Source organism: Convolutriloba macropyga, chromosome 4, assembly GCF_964194025.1.
Source record: "Convolutriloba macropyga chromosome 4, txConMacr16.3, whole genome shotgun sequence".
Classification (NCBI taxonomy): domain Eukaryota; kingdom Metazoa; phylum Xenacoelomorpha; order Acoela; family Convolutidae; genus Convolutriloba; species Convolutriloba macropyga.
Genome location: NC_134471.1, coordinates 25,503,520 through 25,525,660, shown reverse-complemented (window position 1 = coordinate 25,525,660; position 22,141 = coordinate 25,503,520). Strand labels below are relative to the sequence as shown.

The window sequence follows — 22,141 nt, the reverse complement described above, 5'->3', positions numbered from 1 at the left end:
TAAAAATACGGCGGGCTATAAATTGGGTAAAAGTGGTTCAGAACTATAAAACTTTATATATGGGATATCAGATCAGTAACTACTACTCTCCACTCTTAGATAGCCCATCAGTTATTTTAATTTGGCTAAAAAAACTAAGAAATTTTCAACTCTTTTTCATCAGACAAAAGAGGCATACATAACTTAAAAATTTAGTTAAATACTTCGAATCAAGAACAAAATGTGAATGTGTATAATGAAATTGTTTCTAAGTTGAAGAGTGGATATCGACTAAAAACTCTATCCTAGAGTGAAATGCACTGAGACAAGTGTTGAAAACAATAAAACGCATGCAAATTCAGTTGTGAGGCTCTACATTTTTTAAATTGAATTACAACCATGTTGAGCTATTTCTATTTTCACAGGAGCTAGACTTTCTTATGATTTTGCATATAATAGAAAAATAGTTTCTATTAGCTTCCTGCAAAGGACCATACATTACAGTATTTTAAACTCAGTTGACCTTATCTCTATCAATGAAAGTAAGCAAAAATCTCTAAGAGTGTGAAAAATCCTATTTGAGAGTGAGGTAAGCCAGCTGTGATAAGAAAATAACTATACAAATGAACAAAAAAACTTCCTAAGAGTAAAAAATGACGTCACGATGGCAATTCACTGTAAATTGGAAGCATTAATCAACAAAAAACAGATTTGAAGTGCACATGACGTCTTAAGGTTGTAGCAACAATCCTCACGACAAAATTCGCGGCAAGAGTTTAAGAAGCAAATCGAAGCGTTGTAACTTTCGAGTTGCAATTTTTATTCGAGTTGCAACTTAAGAGTGGCAAAACTTTTTAATAATGAAATCAAATCTATGGGCGTAAAAAAGTTAAAAAACGACAAAAACTGATAAATCGAGAATTGACTGGCTGATAATTGCCTTGAAATAGCCCGTTTTCAAAATTTAAGACTTTGTGATGAAATCTGCGTCTCAAAAAACACACTGGTAATTAGGGCAAATAACATTCTGAAAAATTAGCAATTTTGATGCGACAGTAGTTTCAAACATTTAAAATTGATTTTTTGAGGGGTAGCGTTATATTTGTAAATAAAAGATCCAAATTATTGCAAACTAATAATTCTCAGGAAAATACTCGGAAACAGATTGAAGCTCAGAGGTGAAAAATTGTTCGTTACCAAAACCTAGACCCAACAACTTCATGGCATATAAACTTTACCCATTTTAGTATTTATTATCTAAAATTATTCATTTATATACTTGTTCATTTATTATTTTTTAATATTATTTATTTTAAGTTTTTATTAGACAAACCAACAATTTCAAGAAGAAAAAGAAAACAGATAGCAGGCATATATTTATTAAAAATTCACCAGACGAGTATAAACTAGACTATATTTTAAGGCAGAAAATCAATATATTGATTTGCGAGAAACAAAAGATGCAATATACTAGAATGTTGATGTTGCAAACATTGCAAACAAATAAGAAATAGAAGAACAGCTGCAGGACTTTGAAAGCTGAAACTGATGTTACGAAACTGAACATAAACAAAAAGCAAACTTCATTATTTAGCTTTACATGCTCAGGAAAATTTTTTCTAAACCCTGCCTTGTTTAAGTAGAATTGCAGTTATATTGTCAGAATCAAAATTATTGCAGTTTTATATGGAATCAAAATTAGGCAACAATTTTTTGTTGAATTTCAAAAACTTAAGAAGAAAAATCAATGAAAACTCTATTATAAGATATAGAAAATTGAGAATCTTTACAATTTACGGAGAACTAAAAAAACATGGAGAAAACTAGAAACTTCAAAATTGGATTTGCATTAGAGGTAGAATTATATAAACATAAACACTTCAAAAACCAATGAAGCAATGCGTGAACTTTTTAAGGGCTGTTGCCGTTACAAAAAAACGCTCAATATTCACATGGGCAAAATATTTTAAAAAAGCCAAAAATTATGCAAAAAATTGATGAACATAAGCTGAATTGGCGCTTGAAAGCATTTAAGCGCTCATAAATACCCTAATACCAATTCAAACAATTTCATATTAAGGTAGCTCTGATCAAAATAACTCTTTATGAAAGAACAACTACAAGTCGGAAATGAACAGAATGGACAAAAATCTGGCTACAAACGGTTATCGATATAAGCCATTCTCCCCAAAAAACTTAAGGTCATTCACTTTGAGCAGCGCATTTAAAGAAAATTTTCTCGCGCTCGGAGGAGATAGTTCAAACAACAATTTTAAATGTGCCGCTTGAATAAACAGTACGTCCGGTTGAAAAAACTATTACAAAGCAACAAAATCTCCCATCCATTATTATGCGTTTATTCTAAAAAAGGTACCTTTTTTCTCACGGCATTCTTCGATTTGCTTAAAGTTGTGGAGAATTTTAGTCTCTGAAATCACTGCTCAACTCAAAACTGTTTAAACAAAACAAATTTGCTCAATATCAGAATTTTATTATATTGTAGAAGAGTGAAATTGTTTAAGAAAGCGGTTTTTGCTTCTCATGGCAATCAAATGTAAGTTAGTCTCGCAAACAAAAGAGCCATGATTGTTTGAAGAGTTGACGGTGACTAAAATATAGCAAGCTCAAATATTGAATTCTCTAACACTTTAACCTGTAAGTTCTTAACACGCTCCACTCAACGTTTGCTGGTTCAATAATATTTCATAACAAGTAAATCTTGCATTGTTTAAGTATCGAAATGTTTTAAGAATTTTTTCCGCAGGACTAAAATGGGTCTCTGTGTCATTTTTTGCCAGCTTAACTCTTAGTAATATTTTTTTTGCGAAACATTGATTTTCATCATTACACGTATACCTATTATAAATTATCTACACTTTCAGAACACTCGAAAATGTTTGCCAATATTAATTTCAAAGACAATTTTTGAAGAAAATGTAATTACGTCTACTAAACTCTCAACCAAAATTGTGTGAGCTTATTTTTATTGAGCTGACGTTCTATCTTATTTTGTCAAATTTTTAGATAGTTGCTAATTCTAAGATTATTTCTCAAATGATTATGGTTTCAGAAAAACACTTTTTTTAATTGGATTGGACTATATTCAAAGACAATATTTTTTTTCAGCTAGCAACTTGTACGTGTATGTTTTAGAATATCAGATCTCTGCACAGTGGGATTTGTCCCTATAGTGGCAGATTTCAAAAATTCCAATTTGCGTTTTTGAAGGAAGTTTACGTGGCTCTTCAGAAGTCACTTCAATATTCGGGCATAGACTTCAAACCGCTATACGTGGTTCTCGATTGATGACAATTTTTTCCGTGAATTCCTTAGATTGACGTCACTTATACAGGAAATGGCATCGGATATATCACCTGAATCGTGTTTTCCGCTCAATTTGAGTGACAAACACAAGAAATTTTACTGCGAAATATAAAGGTTTTGAACTAATCTCCCTCGTCTAAAAAGTTATATAACCAATAAGCTGGAGTGCCGAAACAGAAAATGTCCTTTAAATCTTGCACGTTCGTGTTACGTGACTCACGCTAACGTCACTTCGAAATTCTACGCATAGAACGCATAGAACCTCTATGCATTTCCCGGTGAGTGCAAGATTTTCTCAATGACCAATTTTTCAGAGTCACAAAACCTATACTTCAAATTTTAGCTTGAAAGTTTACCTTTCTGCGTACTGTACGCTTTTCGCTGACCGCTTCTTGTGAATTCCTTTTGAAAATTGAGCTGATTGCCGACTTTTTCTCCGTACTACTTGGAACTTTATCCTGGACCTCATCTTCTGGAAGCAACTTTTCCGGTTCAACTTCAAAAGATTTGTTCACGCCTATTTCATCATTTCTCTTTTCAATTTTTCCAAACGACACCCCGCGATTTTTGTCCGTGGGGTTTTCTGCAGAGAGAACTGTTTCCTTCCCCCGTGAATGTCTTTTTTGCTTTCATTAGATTGTGTGAACAAAATATGAGGTGTTTTTTGCACTGATTATGAAAATCTATTCTGCCCCCCCCCCCCAGTGTTTTTCGACCCCCCACTTACAAATTATGGATCTATTCTGTTCCCCCCCCCCCCCCCCCAGCTTAGTGAGCATAAATTTTTTATGACCCCCAGTAGCACGTGCTATTTTCTTACATAGTAAAGTCCTATATAACATATAATTTGTAACTGGGGGTCATAAAAACACTGGGGGGGGGGGGGGGGGGAACAGAATAGATCCCAAATTATATTTGTTATATAGCACGTTACTATGTAAGAAAATAGCACGTGCGCCTGGGGTTCATAAAAGAAATATGCTCAATAAGCGGGGGGGGGGGGGCAGAATAGATCCGAATATGGTTTTTGTAGCATAATATGACGTGGCCAACCGCATAAGTTTTATATATACCATTTTAAATGCGTTTAACTATCAATTTTTGATGATTATGTTTTACCAAGATAACGACTGGGGTGGGGTGGAGAGGTGTGGAGGTTGGAGGAAATAATTCCCTGGAGGGTTTTCAGCTTCCTCTTGCGGTGATGATTTTTTAGCTTTGGTAGCGGACTTCTTCAGAGATGACCCCATCTGTGTGTGATTTGAAGAGACTTTGTCGTAAACTTTTTCTTGGGTCTTTTTGAAGCACATTAGATTCATAAAAGATGATCATGTTCCCAATTTCGTTTTTTCCTGTTATTATTTCTACCTGTTACTATTTTTTTGTATATTTGTTTACTACATTTATGCGTAGATAAGAAATTGGTAAAAAAATGGTGGTCGCATCTATTTTTTTTTTCAAATTGTAAAAGAGGTCTTTCTTAAAACTGCGATATGTTGGGTCTTCAAAAAAAATCACAACTGTTGTGTTAAAGAAAACATGAACAATTTCTACGTAGAACTGAATTGGGGACTGACCAGTACTTTTAAAGAACGAATTGTTTGCTATGGTAATAACCACAAATCATGTAATTTAAGCGTAGGAAAAGATAAACATTCTTCTTCCGTTCCAGGAATCTGACTTCTCTTTTTTTTACTATAGGGCTCCAATACAAAAATATATTTTTCTCTCAAAAACCAAACAATTTTTCATCTGTCAAAAATGGCTGCCTAATTTTTGTGCAACAACTCTATGTATATGTTAGAACGAAATCTTAGTCGCCCGGGGGATTTACTGCCCTGACACAAAGGCGCTTGCGACCAATTGCTGGGCCCGAGGGGGAGTAAAATTTTGATCTAACGTATTTAGAGAACCAAAGGGTACGAAAGTGTTGAAACTGAAGTTAACAGAGCAATTTTGCAGATTACTGAAAGAAATGTTTTATTCTTAAAATATACAGGAGTTGAAACAAACCAAACGTCTCTAACTCCGATAGCGAAGCAGCCAATTTTTATAGTGGTTTAATTCAAATTGCAGAATGCATATTTCAAATTGAGTCTAATTTTTTGCCCTAAACCCATTTTCCTCAGTTAGGACACTAAATTTAGGGTAACAAAACTAGACTTTAACTTCTTTAAGTCTAAGATCGATCCTTCAAACTAAACTCCTTGCAAGTTTTAGTGACTTATGAAATTGTTTAGTGGTGTATCCATAAATCTCAGGTGGTTTTATTATAGTAAAAAAACTTACTCGAGCAAAATACAATACAAGAAGAGTTAGAGAACAATAATGACAACCCTTAATTTAGGAGGAAGGAGAACCTATTTATTTTGTAAATAAATTACTAAAACACACCAGTAAAATATGTGCTCGTACATATATTTAGACCATCTATGCAGTAAACAGGTTGACCAGTCTGTTGTATAATGAAACAAAAAATCCGCGCAATAAATAAAACTGAAATAGCACAATTCATCAATGACTCAAGATTTTCAGTACTCATGATGACTCAGATTTTCAGTACTTCTTAGAGAACCCCAGTGTAAAAAAACAACTGTTTGCAATAATTGAAGGCAGCTTAACGTAGCCAATAACGTAGCCAATAAGAGTTATTAAGTAAAAGCGCCCGTGAAGTACCACATGTCTCAAAATCTCCTTAGTTTCCGGCTGATGTTCTTAGTCCTAACTATACTAAGATGGCGCCCCTAACCAAAGATGTATTAACCTAACCCCAGCCTAAATATTGTCGATATAAAGATAAGTTCATAAACCGGGCGCTAGTGAAAATGGCAGACGTAACAATATATAGAAAGTTTGTTGCTGGCCAATCAAAATTGCTAAAATGGGAATATTGCTTTCTAATTAGCTGATTGATCAACAAACTCTCCGTATTTTAAACTAGGATATGAATGTAAACGTAAAATTTCTCAGAAATTGCGATAAGCCGAAAGAGAATAATTATATCTTTGGGGGGAACTGGTCTCACGTTCGGTTTTGATAGATTCATATGAAGTCCCACGGGTCGCTGAATCATGGCCATGACCCGCAAGGCATAGCCAGATGAGGTAAAAAGTCTATAATATATCATTAGGCTTTGTCAAATTTAGATTAACTGAACGCATAAAGGTACAGTGTTTTAAATTTCTCAAGCAATCACAGATAATTGAAACTTCTACATTTTGGTACGTTTATTAGTTAAGACGTCACTTTAATCTGGGACGCCAGTACTACTTGAATAGACAGCACTGGTACAGCAACTGAAAACAAAATAAAGAGATATTATAAATTGTTCTAATTTTAATCAATGGGATAGATATTATGTACCCTTACCCTTTAAATCATATTAGCAACATATTTTTTAGCCACTTTTGTGACTTAAAAATTAGACCAAAACTAAAACCCCAAGGCAGCTCAACTTTGCTGTTGGATTAAGGAAGTGCAAGCAAAAAGAAATGTTGTTTTCAACAAAATATGCCTTTGCTACCCATTTGTTTAACATAGAGAGTTAACATAGAGAGTAATTACTTTAATTTTCTCAGAATTTAGGAATACTTCCTCAAAATAGCAAAAACATCTCACAATTGGAGTCCTCTACTTCGCAGATGAGATGCTCAATTTCAAAAAATTCAAAAATCAAAGATTTTTTCTGAATCTCTGATGTGTAATTACTAATTTACTTCCTGCCTTGTTCCCTGCGCTCTATTTTCTCGAACTAAAATTATCATCTTAAATTATTTCTTGGGAACTCAGAATCAGTAATTTAATTGTTGTGCAGTCGATTTAAAAATTATCTTAATTGCTATAAACTGCTGAATTCATATAATTAGGTTTAATCAATTTGTTACGAGGACAATAGTGGCAAAACATACAAGTGAAAAAGGTAAACGTCCCACTGAAGCTACAAACTGGCTTCATGATTAGATTACAAGGTTATGGCACGCTTTTTATCACCACTGTTAAACGGCGGCAATCAAAGAGTCTGATAAACTCGTAGTCTGATCGCAGCAACAGTGTGATAAAGTTATGCAACTGTAGTAATTGCAAGGAGAGTTAATTCACATTATTACCACACGGTTAACATCTCTCTCTCTCTCTCTCTCTCTCTCTCTCTCTCTTTCTCTCTCTCGCAGTTTTCAACTACTCAGAATTGCGGCGGAGTTTGATAACTATTCAGTGACAATAACGCCCAGGTGGTAATTTCCATTTAAATTTTTTGTAAGCATGCAATTAAGAAATTTTGATGCCTTCACTTTTGTATGGAAGAAGCATGACATATTTTTTGTCTTTTTGGTCCGCTAAGCTTAATCCTCGCCCTCTGTAACTGAATCTGTTTTGGTCGATTGTTAAAATTGTGAAATATTAGCTTTGGCGGAGGGCGTCCTTCTCATAATTTCAAGTCCTATGTTTTATATAATTTAATCGAGCATTCCGACATATTTTTTGATCCACAATTGATCAGAATTTGTTTTCCACTTTTTTAGTTATCAATTAAACGTTAGTGTATTTTTTTGTGAGGAGCATAATTTGAATAGGCATGCGCAAGACGAAAAAAACAGAGCGGGAGGAAAAAAATTCAGACTAAATGTAAGGGATGTTATCGAAGAAAGATCAATTAAATTCATTTCCTCTTTTTGGATTCTTCTAAACAAATATCTTGTCCCTGCATTGGATTATTTCTCAACTTATCGTAAAAACATGAATCATGAAGAAACATAGTTGGAGATAACAAAATTTTTGAAGAAATTTGATTTTTTTCAAGGTAGTAATATAGTCAACACGTTTGCAAAAAGTACAAAAATGTTTTAGAAAGATCATATTAAAAGGGCAATAATTGGCTTTTCTTCGATTTGTTTGAAATTCGCGTGAAATTGGCGAACAAATTATAAACCACCTATCCAATTTACCATGTCTTATTGATACCCGTTACTTTAAAAAATTATAGGTAATTTTGCGTGAAAAGAGTTTTTTCTGAACCGGCATTTACCTGAATCGAGCAATGGACAATTGATCAGAATTTGTTTTCCACTTTTTTAGTTATAAATTAAACGTTAGTGTATTTTTTTGTGAGGAGCATAATTTGAATAGGCATGCGCAAGACGAAAAAAACAGAGCGGGAGGGAAAAAATTCAGACTAAATGTAAGGGATGTTATCGAAGAAAGATCAATTAAATTCATTTCCTCTTTTTGGATTCTTCCAAACAAATATCTTGTCCCTGCATTGGATTATTTCTCAACTTATCGTAAAAACATGAATCATGAAGAAACATAGTTGGAGATAACAAAATTTTTGAAGAAATTTGATTTTTTTCAAGGTAGTAATATAGTCAACAAGTTTGCAAAAAGTACAAAAATGTTTTAGAAAGATCATATTAAAAGGGCAATAATTGGCTTTTCTTCGATTTGTTTGAAATTCGCGTGAAATTGGCGAACAAATTATAAACCACCTATCCAATTTACCATGTCTTATTGATACCCGTTACTTTAAAAAATTATAGGTAATTTTGCGTGAAAATAGTTTTTCTGAACCGGCATTTACCTGAATCGAGCATTGGACGTAAACTTCTTAGCGTGCTAAAAATTGATTATTGCAGAAACTCAAAATAGAAATTTCTTACCAAAATATATAACTGATCAAATTTTGAACTGACGATGCTCTCTCTCAATTCGCTCTGCTAACCGGAAAATAACGTTTGCCTGCAAGACACAAAATTATAGTCGAAGTTGCTGTCTCCTGATAAGCGACAAAATAATGATTAAGATGCTACAATTGTCGAAAACGTTTCCTTAAACTAACAAATACCATATATTTTCAGTGCTTAGAAGTTGGAATTTTCTTTGCGATAATTGATTGAATTGCAAATAAACGTTGAGACAACATTCAATTTGTCTAATTCTGCGTCTGTTTGAGAAACACACAAAATGTGAAAATTTATGCTAAATTATGCGGGCGTATATTTGATGCTAGCATTTGCTAAACATTTGCACCAAATAAGAAGCATATTCGAAAGCAATAAAAACCCTCTCGCTTTTTGTTTTTAGCTCGTAAAAAATGTCTCTGTGATCGCACTAGTGGTTACGCGCCTTTAAAAAAAAACAAAGAAAAAAATTATGCTTAGCCAAATGTAACGAAATGTAAACTACTTGAATTTTATTGCAGCCGTTAAAGAAATGCCAAGCAATTATGAGCACAGGACTGATACTAAATTGTAGTTGAATATGATATAGTTTTTTTATTGTCAAACTGCGTCAATTAAAACAGTAACAAAGTTGACATTTTATTGACGTGCGTAAAATTTCTTGAGATTTTCGTAAACTTGCTCGGGCAAGAAACTGAAAATTTTTGAAAATTAACTACAATGATAAAGGATGAAATGAAGCAGCTTCGCCTTCTGACCTCAGCGCTAATTTTAAGAGGGACCAAAATTATTCTAATAAACAGAAGAAAGAGCCCCAAGTACAGCGAAAAGAATGTGCCCCAAGTACTTTCTGTCCGCACAGCGAAAATTATTGCTCTCACACAGTCTCAGGAGTGAAATACAAAAATTTGCAAGGAGGGAAGATGTGACAAAAAATGTGAAAAGAATGAATCAAAAACGTTTTTAAAAATGGCTATTCAGAAAATTTGTCGTTTTGGTGACCAGAAAAGTTCTTTTCCAGGATTTTTTTAAACACAGTCTGGATTGATGATTTGCATAATCTCCTTTAAGTAACTTTTGTGAATTCATTGTCATTTAGAGCTGGGAAAAGCTTGGATGGATTAATGCAGTTGAGCAAAAGCTCCGTGATTAATGAGCTTTCAGCCCGTACAGTAAACGTTGACATAATACGACACACAAGGAGAATTTTATTTATTTCCTGCTTTAGCCGACTCAACTGTTCTGCTTTTGGCATATGTTGACAAACTGATTTTGCCAATAAGAGTATCAAATAGTTATAAAAGCATTAATGGATCTTATCTGCTAGCCCCCTTCCTCCCGCCTAGTTTTGCACCCCCATTCATAAATGATTGAACATTGTTTTAAAATTAAATTCATATATATATATATATATGCATATATGAAAAATACTCATTCACTAAAAGGTAGCTTAGCTTTTGTTTGAGCTCATTACGTATTTCAACTAACACTTGTCGCATATAATGCAAGGATCAAAAAAATTTTCTGGATTATTTCGTTTTTGTTGTTTCATTAGGGGTTTGATACTTTTGAGTTTTTTGGGAAACTAACATAATCGGTACCAGAGGGTTATCTTGTGACATTTTGCACGACAGAAAGTTATCTCGCAAGATGTTGGAAGAGGGAAGTTTATTTTTCAACATTCTTGCAAGTTCCTTCCGGTCGAATAGTGTTCTGATTTGGTTCAATTTTACGATTATTCCACTGTAGTATTGCTAATTGGATAACTGCCGCCGCTATTATTAACAAAAAATAGCAAAGTAAATTTAGAGTAGTATTCACATCCAGCAGTAAGATGGATTTAATTACTTAATTAAGATTAGATACCCCACCATATTTTCAACGTAGGATTTATCCCCAATTGTGCTCTATCATTTCTATCTGTTTCTTAATTAATCTTCATATCTAATCAAATTTATTTCTAGCAAATCACACATAGGTTTGGCAATTAGAAAAGAATATTGTGAGCATATAGTGAGACTTATTCTAGTTCTTAATTAAGGTCGATTAATTAGTATTGGCTTAGCTCTAGTGTGGTAAATAAGATCAAGCTAATAAAATCCCTATCAAATCAGAGTTAAAACCTTGAATACTTTAAGATGCAAAATGAGAATTTTTTTACTCGTTTTTATTTAACCAAAAACAATGGAATTTGGATTAATCTAATATCTATTTTGAACACTTTTACATGTGTTATATTCATATTATATTTTCCTATGTTTTTTCACCAGATTTTGGTCGAAGATAGTTCGTTCACTCAAAAAGTAATTGGAACCCATTATAGACAACATTTGCTAATCAAGTGCGTTCAGTTTTTTGCCATAACCTGCCCCTAGGGAGAAAAATTTTTCGTGGTAGATCTTGGAAGAGAAATAGTTTATCTCGTAAGATCTGGCAAGATTTTGGAAGAAAATCTGGCAAAACGATGCATAGTCTCGCAACATTCTGCAAAATCTTGCAAGATCTTGAACCCAAACACTCATGTTGCAATGAAAGTCTTGTAGACCTAGAGGCTCCAAATGCTAACTAGGCACTCTTGTTGCAATTAAATAAATGCAATTATTGCATTTGCAATTTGCGAAAACTTAGATGGGGGTGAAAAATAACGGCTATATGAAGCTGGGGTGCTTTAGAGTGTAAAAAATTACACTTGATTGCGTTACTGTTTTATACCCAAAAAAGATTTATCAGACACGTTGTATTATACTTCTACTAGAAAAATTGCCTGTAGCTCATATTCTGTGTTTTGCCCAGATGTCGTTGAGGATAGTTTTAGTAAACCATCTTTTTTTATTATTCAGTATTGTTCCAACTCAAACTTAAAAATACGTAGCAACTACAATTTTTCAGTTGATTATTTGGAATCGCTATTCCACTACAGAGCTAATATAGAAGTTAATCCGAAATAATAAAATTTTATGATCACTTACCTGTGTAACTTTGCAGCGAGATATACGAAGTTTAAATGAATTCAAAACTGTCAACTTCAATTCGGTTTCAATGGGACTAATATCAATTTATTTGCTTATTTACTGTTACATTAGTTCTACCTGTCCATGATATTTGCCCTCAACCAATAAAATCGCTCAATTTTGGGGGGTGTGAAAGAAAAGTTGCAAATGTTACCAAAGCTGGTATCGGATTGCAGGGTTAATTATATCTGGATTCAAAGAAACAGCGTCTGAAAACGTCTGGAGTTTAATACCCAGGCCCCATTTGGCGTAATCAGCAGGTGTTTCGCCGTTTGTATAAACTTAGAAACCCTATTTTTACAGCAAAGCCGTAGTCTGGCAAATTTCACGTGTTTTAACTTTAACATAATTTGTTATAAATTTGGTATTAACTTACCTTTCGCTTTAGGTGAATGGGATATTAGTTACGCCAAAGACAAATTTGAATTATTTCAATGAAAGTTTCGAATGAGAATATGTTTATTATAAACGCTCTGTGCAAAGGTTAAAAACAGATCGAACCTATGTTATCTTCAGCTGAACTCGGCAAACTTGAGTATAAAATTTGCTTAATTTACCAAGAGTAAGATTCTTGATATTTATTTAGAGACTTAAAGGGAAAATTGGACTCTAAGAAGTTTGATTATAGTATTAGAAACGTATAATGTAAACAATTAATACAAGCCTCAGGTTAAAACTGTTCAGTGTTTTCAAAGGTCAGAATTAGTTGAACAGAACTTACACAGATTTTTCTTTCGTAATGATTTGAACGTTTATGATCATATCATCGGCTATAAAGGGTGATTTTTACATCAAAGAGGAGCTGAAACATTTGTTGCGGAGAATATTTTGAAACACAAATAAAATGTTCCTATCTGATTTTATTCCCGAACTTAACCCCCAGAAAAAAAATCAGTAAAGAACCATAGTTTTTCAATTCTGTATATTTACTCTGACCAATAAAATGATCATGTCATATTTTAGACTTTTCATGTAAAATAAAGAACAAAAAAATTCCTTCGACGCATAGTAAAAACGAAATCTGAAAATACTTCAGGCATACCAAACTGTATTCTGGGTAAATCATGTCATCACCCTGTAAATTCTGATTTTAGTACTCACCTGGTTCTGAAACGAACCGTGCACGTTCTGATCTGGTTCTGAAACTAGTCATATCGTACTAGCTAGTTTGAAACACCTCAAAAAAGATGTTTGGAAATGAAAGAAAGCAATTAAATTCATAGCAAAATTATGTCAAAAATTTTATCGACTTTGATCGGTTCAAACATTCGAACATCCAGTAGCAGCCATGTCAATGTCGTAGGAGCCCTGATGATCCCGTAGCAACTGCAGATCCACTCCAGGCTTTAATAATTTTGAAAACATAGTGTTAGGTCATGTCGTACAGATTTGCTATCTGTAGGAATGAGATGATTCGCGACGCCGATTAGCTTATTCTACAACGGCTATTTGTGGGTGAATTGGTGGAACGAATCAACGCTAAGTTTTGTTGCTTGTGAATTGAATATTCTGGTTACAGAATATAGGCGGATTTGGCGTAGCGAAATTACACTTGATTATTAATTGGGTATTTCGCTTAGTGAAATACAATTAAATTTAACTCGTCTAAAATAAGACTTTTTGGCGGAGCGGATTCTAGTTAAAGAGAGAATCAACTAATTTGAATTGCGAAAATGAAGAGAATGAATCTAGATAAAATTAACAAACTGATTAACAATTTGTTCATAAGATTACATTTCCAAATGCGGCAACTTACAATCACGAGACAATGTGAACAGACAGAAGATCATGCACAGGATGTAAACAAATTTACAAGTATGAAAACTTAAGATTCTATCTTCAAAACTAGAATTAAATGAATGAACAAAAATGAAGGTAGATGAAATGAACTAAATTAATTTAAACATAAAATGAACTTATTTAGCTACATCAAATTGATAGCCCCAAACTAAAAATGTACTATTGTACCACATTCCCCCCTTGGCGAAAATAAATGACAAAGTTATTTATCAGAAAATTAATAATCATATGTACTGGTTAAATAATAAATACTCTAATGTTTTAATCAGAGTTTTAAATGCAACAGTTTTCGAGAAACGTACTTTAATCACTCTCACTTTCGTAATATCTCTCAGCCTCGCCAACCGTCATCGACAATTCTGGTTCTTCGTAATAGGGTGAGACATAAAATTGGGTAGGAGACGAAGGTGTCGGAGAACATGGGCCGACTGTAAAATTAGTTTCCTCTTGATTAGATTGTGCTGCGGCTGTTTGTATAGCGGAAATTATTGATTTATTCTCAATTTGTTGTTTCTTGATATTTTGTCGTCTTTTATGTTTCCCAATTGCACCAGTACTTGAAGTTGAGGGAGGGCAAGTTTGGATTGAAGTCGCAGACTCATCCGATGCTGTAACCGATACTGTGGAGCGTTTTCGTTTTGTTGGGATTAATGCTACGGATGCCTTTGTAGCTGCTTTTCGTTTTGGCCTACTAGGTGGCTCCGCTATAACAATGCTTGTGGTGGGCATTTCCATTGGCACTGCAAAATCGCTACTTAATTCGGTGGGTTGCTTTGGCGGTGCTGTTGACAGTTGTCTTTTAGGTTTTGTTGGCATTCGTACACGCAAGGCGCGTGTAACATTTGAATGAATTGATGACACTGTACTAACGTCATCTGCCACTTTCCTATGCTTCATTCGTTTTCCTCCTTCTAACTTCTTTCTGGATTCCTTAGCATGATGTCTGATTAGCTCTTCTGTTGTCTTACCCGTTGGTAATTTTGGGCGTCGGTTAGCATACTCCTGTAATTCTGTCTCACGTTCCGCCTTCGTCCCAAACTTTGCTAGATTCGAGTTTCTGATTGTCACGTCTTTCTTTCCAGGTTCTTTAATGACTGATGTATGTTCGTTAGTTTTGATCACTGAGGATCCTGGTGCTAAGACGTCATATAGGCCATCAAGACTTTTCTTTGATCTTTTCGTGCGGGGTCTCTTTTTCGCCAGCTTTACCTCCAATGACGCTTCCGTTCGGGGTACAGGTTTTCCGACATCTGGATGGGAAATCAATCTTGATTCCTTATTCAGGTCCTATTTTTGTCGTTTCGTCGCATCTTTGCCCAGTTTGTTTTTATTCACCTCTATCTCAATGTCGCTACATTCTTCGTTGTTCCAGTTATCGTCTGTGATAAGTTCGTCCCATCTGACAGCCTCCAAATCTAAATATTTATTCAAAATGTTTTTGTAAGATAGACTTTTTGGATCTGGTTTAGTCGTTATATTACTTAATGGCGTATTCGCTTTTCTACCAAAATGTGCCTCAAATGGTGATATATTAAGAGTCTTTTGACGACATATGACATATTCGTAGCTGATAAATTATTGAATTTATTGAGGCTTTCATATTGAATTGATTTCGCGCCGCCGTTTTAATGCAAGCTAAGCGAATCTTGATTGTTTGAATTAGCCTTTCAACCAAGCCAATTGCTCTGTGATCGTGTATTGGCGCTTCAATTAGCTGTATGTTATTTTGACTACAAAATGCTTTAATTTGATGTCCCGTTTGGCATCGAGCTTGATCCAATCTAATTGCACGGGGTATACCGTGTAACAAAACGTACTCATGAAGAAATTTCAAAATATTATCTGCATTAGCTCTATCAAATACTTGAGCTGTTGGGAACTTCGAAAATCAATCAATGCATGCAAGAAAGTAAATCTCTTGATTTTTTTCATTATAATATGGTCCTCCAAAATCAATTTGAATTCCTTCATTTGGAACTTTACTTAACTTTAATGATGCCCATTTATTAGCAAGTATAATAGATTTTAAATTTTTTTCAATCTTAACACAGGGGTTGCACTTTGCAGTTTTCGTAGCTATGTCCCTGTGCATATATGGCCACAACGCGTGTGTTGCCATATCGGTCATCCCCCAAGTGCCAGGATGAGTTGCATGGATGGCGTCAATATAGGCGTCTTTGATCGCATGGGGAAGGGCAATCCTGTCGTCTATGCAAATACAGCCGTTCTTTACATGCAAGTCTTTCCAGAAGGAATGGATGTAGGGTGAGATTTGTTTGCATCTATCTTCATTGTCGGTAAGGATGCAATCGCGAATCTCTTTCAAAATCGCATCCTTAGTTGTCAGACTGGCCATTAAGGAGCTGGAGAAGATTTTAGAGAGGGCGAAATTCAAGGAGTCCAGATAGAGGTCGTCTACTGAAGGCGAAGTGGCTGAAGGCGAAGTGGCTGTTGTATCGGTCGTGGGCGTGATTGGAGTGGCGGGTGCTGCTTGAGCTGTTGAGGGTCCCTGTTCTGCAAATCGCACTCTTGAAGGGGTCGATTGCTTGACTGTCATCAAAGTTTCATCATCGGAATTTGATTGCGACATCATATATACGTTTTTGAATTTCGTGGCTATTCGTTGGAAATTGTTTAATTTAGAGAACGACCGTTCAGTGGATCGATTCAAGGCAAAAAGCGAGGGAGTGATGTTAGCTGTCTCGATTTTGGGGTTGGAAATTAAAGTATTTGGTGTTAATTCGCTAATTGGGTTATCATTTTGCGTACTTGTAGAATATTCTGGACTTCGTGGTGCGAATTCACTGCACAATTTATTAGTGGAATTTGGATTATTTATGACGCTTTTTGTAAGTGGATTTCGCGCTGCGAAATCGACATAATTTTCGGCGTTTAATAAGAAGCGTTTTGCACTGCGTTTAATAAAATCCAATTTAGCTACGATAAATTGCTCGTCATATGCAGATATATTAACAGCTTGTTGTTGCGGGTCGCGAGAGATATAATCCACAAATACCATTTTTGAGCCAGGGAGATGGTCAATTGAAAAATCAAATGGTAATAATCGATCTACCCAACGTGTCAATCTACTATTATATGATTTGTTAGACCTGTTTTCTCTCATAATTGAGAGAAGAGCTCTATGATCAGTTATCACAGTAAAAGGTTTGCCGTACAAATAATATTTGAAATGTTCCACGGACCAGACAACACCCAAAAATTCAAGCTCATTTATACTATATCTGTCTTCAATAGAGTTCAAAAATCGTGACGCAAATGCTACTGTGTGCCAACCATTAGGTGTTCGTTGTTCCAATGCACATCCCAAACCTTTGTGTGAGGCATCGCATTTAATTCGTGTTTCTAATTCCGGGTTAAAATGTTTATTTTCAGTGGTTTCCGCGATTTCTTCTTTTATCAAGGAGAACTGTTTTTCATGCTCGTCCGTCCAAAGAAATTTTGAATTTTTTTCAAGCAAAGGTTGAAGGGGGTAACATAATTGTGAATTTATTTGGAATAAATTTTCCTAAGTGGTGTACTGAACCCATAAACGATCGAAGTTTTTTGAGATTAGTAGGTGCTGATAATTTTCCAATTGCATCCGTTTTACTTGAAAGTGGAGTTACACCTGATTGTGTAATATTATGTCCAAGCCATTCAATCTTTTCTTTTGCAAAATGACATTTCGCAAGATTTGTTCGCAGATTTTCTTGATCTAGTTTTTTTAGACATTTTCGTACCAAATCCAGATGTTTTTCGATTCTACCTCTGCTCACAATCAATATATCGTCCAAGAAACAGAAAATATTATCCAAAACCAGCAAGGCAAGGGTACAATCAATAGCTTTTTGGAATTCAGCTGGCATATCCTTTAAGCCGTAAAATCCAGTTTTAAATCGATATGTGCCAGTCATATCTCCGCTAACAATATTAAAGTTACAATGGCGGGCCGTATCACTGTGTAACTTAAGTTGGCTATACGCGTACTGCAAGTCAAGAGTCGTAAAATAAGCAGTCTCTTGCGGCGCCGTTGACAGAGTTTGAATTAGCGAATCCATATTGGGCCTTTGATACTTGTTTTTATGAATAGCTTTATTTAAGATTTTGGAGTCAAGTGCTATTTTGATTGATTGATCCTTTTTTACCGTAATGACAATTGGAGATATGAAAAATTGATCAGAACAATTGTTTAATTTTTCTATATGTCCTTCGTTTAATAGTTTTTTAAGTTCAATTTTCACTTTCGGTTGAAGATGTATCGGCACTTTTCTTCCTTTCTGATGTATAACTCGATAATTTTTGTGGAATTTTGAGTTAACCGTATGGTTTTTTGATTTTCCAATTCGGGATATCAAATCGGGAAACTCCTTTGCAAGTGATCTCTTTATTGCACAAGGTTGATTTATGTTATTGACTTCTGTTTTTGGACAAGGTTTCTGAGATTTTGTTATTCCTAACTGATCAAAAAGATCTCGTCCTAATATTGGTCGAAACCCATCAGCTACGACTGTGATTTTTGCTTTCTGAATATTCCAATCATTGCATTTTACCGGCGTTTTTAAAGTGCCGAGAGGTTGAACAATGTCGTTAGAAAAAGACTTCAATTCTAGTGGTTTTTTCTCTGACCATTGTGATTGCGCACAATTAAATATTATTTCTCTTGCAAGTGACATATTAATAATGGTACAACCACTACCGGAATCGAGAAGTAAATCACAATTTGTGTTTCCAATCGTTAATAACAAATTTTTCAGTGCTATATTTAGTGAACTAATATTTTCGACAGTTGCAACGTAATTATCATCCGAGGAATCATAGTCTGAATTAATTTGTTCATTATAATTTATATAATTGACGTTCTGATTTTCCTCACTTGAATTTTGATTAGATGTTTCAGCAGTTTCTACAGCGTTAATGCGATTGGTTTGTTGAGTATTTCGTGTATTGTTAAGTCTTCGTCGACATACCTTAGCAAAATGGTTTTGCAAACCACAGTGATTACATTTCTTACCCATTGCAGTGCAAACCTGACGTTGTGTTGTTGTCCAAACTTGACCACAACCACGACACTGTCCAACGGATGCACGGTTGACGACTCCTCTACTTGGTTGATTTCCACACACACCCGCGCCGCGAAATCGATTGAATTGTTGTATTGCGTTCACTGTGCTGCCAGTTGCACCGTTATTAGATGAATTTCTCTGCTGATTCTGATTACCCATTTCCATGTTGACTGCAATGCTGAGTGCCTTCTCCGGTTCAACTGTATCCCGTAGAAGCTCCCGTTGAATGTCATCACCCAACATGTTTGTGATGAAAATATCTCTGATGATTGTCTCTTCACGATTTTCGAAATCGCAATTTTCAGCCAATTCTTTCAAGATGCTATAGAATTGTTCTACTGTTTCACCCTTTTTCTGCTTTCGAGAGAAGAACACGTATCGATTAATGTGATATTTCGCGGACGGATAAAGGCGATCTCCATCATTTCCCAAAGTTTGAGGGTAGTCAAGACGTAAATATTGTCATGTGGAAAATTTTGTGTAAGTAGTCGTCTTCTTTCCGTACCAATACTTAGGTACAAAAGAGATACACATTTTTGGTAACACAAATTCCATGGTCGTTCCCCGCATAGTATTCCCGCTTTTGTTATCTTTTGACATTTTAACTCCCATTGCAACTTCAATTGATTGTTTCTAATTCGACGCTCTCTCTCAGCTTCATCTGTTGTGTCTCCAATTGGCATCTCGTACTTCGGTTCTACTGGCAATCGAACTGTCGTTGGTTTTGGGTTGTAACAACGTGTCTATAGTGATATTCTCGCGAACGAGAATCGCTAGTTTTACCTGGATTCGCCATTTTTGCCATCTGATTGGCGGGTCCGAATTTGGTCGTTCCCAAAATGGCTCTATCGAATACGGTGTTTTCCTAGATTCTCGAGCTGACTGCGCCATGTCGTACAGATTTGCTATCTGTAGGAATGAGATGATTCGCGACGCCGATTAGCTTATTTTACAACGGCTATTTGTGGGTGAGTTGGTGCAGCGAATCAACGCTAAATTTTGTTGCTTGTGAATTGAATATTCTGGTTACAGAATATAGGCGGATTTGGCGTAGCGAAATTACACTTGATTATTTATTGGGTATTTCGCTTAGCGAAATACAATTAAATTTAACTCGTCTAAAATAAGACTTTTTGGCGGAGCGGATTCTAGTTAAAGAGAGAGTCAACTAATTTGAATTGCGAAAATGAAGAGAAAGAATCTAGATAAAATTAACAAACTGATTAACAATTTGTTCATAAGATTACATTTCCAAATGCGGCAAATTACAATCACGAGACAATGTGAACAGACAGAAGATCATGCACAGGATGTAAACAAATTTACAAGTATGAAAACTTAAGATTCGATCTTCAAAACTAGAATTAAATGAATGAACAAAATAAGGTAGATGAAATGAACTGAATTAATTTAAACATAAAATGAACTTATTTAGCTACACAAAATCGATAGCCCCAAACTAAAAATGTACTATTTTACCACAGCTCACTCTAACTTCCAGAGAAAATTCTACCAAGAAAAGCAGTCTACAAAAATAAAATCCTACAGTTTGAAGGAAGCAAGAATGAACGGCATGGTAATCAACCACTCTGTCAATCTGTGTTCCTTACACCTGTCGTGGAAACAGATTCCTCGAAGCGGAAGAACTGAGTCAGTTGAAAACTATCTTTTGAAGCAAAAAAAATTGTGAGCAGATTCCAACAGAAATGCCTATCAAAAGCATAGGTTTAAAATGCGAAGAATTTTAAATTGGTATGCAAGCAGCGTTAAATATATTAGGTTTCTTATTAAGTTAAACAGAAATTCAACTTTTAAATCGATAAAAAAAGATATAGTCTTGCTTTCAGTTAATATTGAAAGTGTGGTGTTGGTGGTGCTGTGGCTGGACGTCAGAGAATCAAACTAATCAGTTTGTTTCACTGACGCCAGTGTTGGTGGTGTTTCAAAAAAGTCCCTTGAGTTATAGTTACTTTGGCACGATATGACTGGGCTGCCCTTTGCCCACTGTTGTTCCTTGTCAACAGTTGAAACTTTCGTGAGATTTGCATCACAAATCTTCTTTTGCTATCATAAAAAAGTCATCCATTTCCTCAACATTGAATTATATCTCTCTAATCAACATTATGATTTGGTGTTTCTTAATGTTACAGTTTTTAGCACGTGCCTCCTGGTACAGACCTGCTACCTGAATTTCAACTAGGTTTTCAAGATTTTTTTTCTCGGTTATGGAGCTTTTTCATTAGTGCCAAAAGCAGCAATGTGAATAAAACACTTGATAACTGTTTATTGTTGCCAATGTCTGCGATGAGAAAATTCAATTCTCATGGGTATGTCAAAAAGTGTAATCAGACGATTTTTGCAAGACTGCGTGTAGCACATGAAGTTCTCAAACGTCTCAAGTATCTTAAATTTTGCGTTCTAATTGCAAAAATCATTTGGGAAAATTTGAGTAAACATGATTTGAAAGACATAAACTCAATTTTGAGCAGTCTCTTATCCAATTACTATCAACTTTATCAATTTTATCCAACCAGAGCAGTCTCTAAACAAAAACATTTATCTTAAAAATAAAGGAAATTAATTTTCAAAACGAAACGTTGTTGTGCTTCGGTAACGCTCTGTGAATTGAAGTGACTGACCATTATCCTCATCGTTAGCTTTAACATTTTGAGATAAATTCAGTGGTATTGTAAATTTTCTAAACGTTTTGCGCTTTTCAGCTGTACTGCTGAAATTTTTTAACATCTTATTTCAGTCAAGATTGTGACAAGGTAATTTTTGAAAATAAATCACTATCGAGTAAAAGCAAGTCATTGAAAATTAAAGTTGAAGTTCCCACATCCATAACAGATATCGCATTGCTGGCTGATTATAAAGTGAACAAAGCATCTCTAAAGAAGATAGGAACAGTGATAAAGAAGATACTATTTTTCTGGCCTTTTTCTCAAAAATATAGGTTCACTCTGTTTTTCTGGCAACATCTTGACATTTAACAATCCCATCTTTAATTTTTTAGTTCATTTCGCTCAATATTTTATCAAAGACTTCAACGTCCTTTCCTTTACAAGCATCTCTAAAGAAGATAGGAACAGTGTTGAAGAAGATACTATTTTTCTGGCCTTTTTCTCGAAAATATAGGTTCACTCTGTTTTTCTGGCAACATCTTGACATTTAACAATCCCATCTTTAATTTTTTAGTTCATTTCGCTCAATATTTTATCAAAGATTTCAACGTCCTTTCTTTTACAAGAAACAGAAAAACAATTGGAAGCCAATTCAAACGAGGCAA

General features: G+C 34.8%; 1 protein-coding gene across 5 annotated transcripts in view; it reads right to left on the bottom strand.

The window, feature by feature from the left end:
- LOC142337549 (carbonic anhydrase 2-like) overlaps positions 1–12,518 on the bottom strand; it is a 40,974-nt gene extending 28,456 nt beyond the window's left edge. The window contains exons 1-3 of one of the 5 annotated variants that reach the window (XM_075386853.1): positions 4,881–5,018; positions 4,481–4,620; positions 3,660–3,889 (exon numbers count right to left, since the gene is read on the bottom strand). In XM_075386853.1, the coding sequence (XP_075242968.1) occupies positions 3,660–3,889; positions 4,481–4,613 (363 nt within the window). In that variant the 5' untranslated portion in view covers positions 4,614–4,620; positions 4,881–5,018. Of the gene's footprint in view, positions 1–3,659; positions 3,890–4,480; positions 4,621–4,880; positions 5,019–8,957; positions 9,215–11,947; positions 12,073–12,365 lie in introns of those variants that run through there. The other 4 variants (XM_075386854.1, XM_075386855.1, XM_075386858.1 and 1 more) reach the window with 4 other exon arrangements.
- Positions 12,519–22,141: the final 9,623 nt, after the last annotated feature.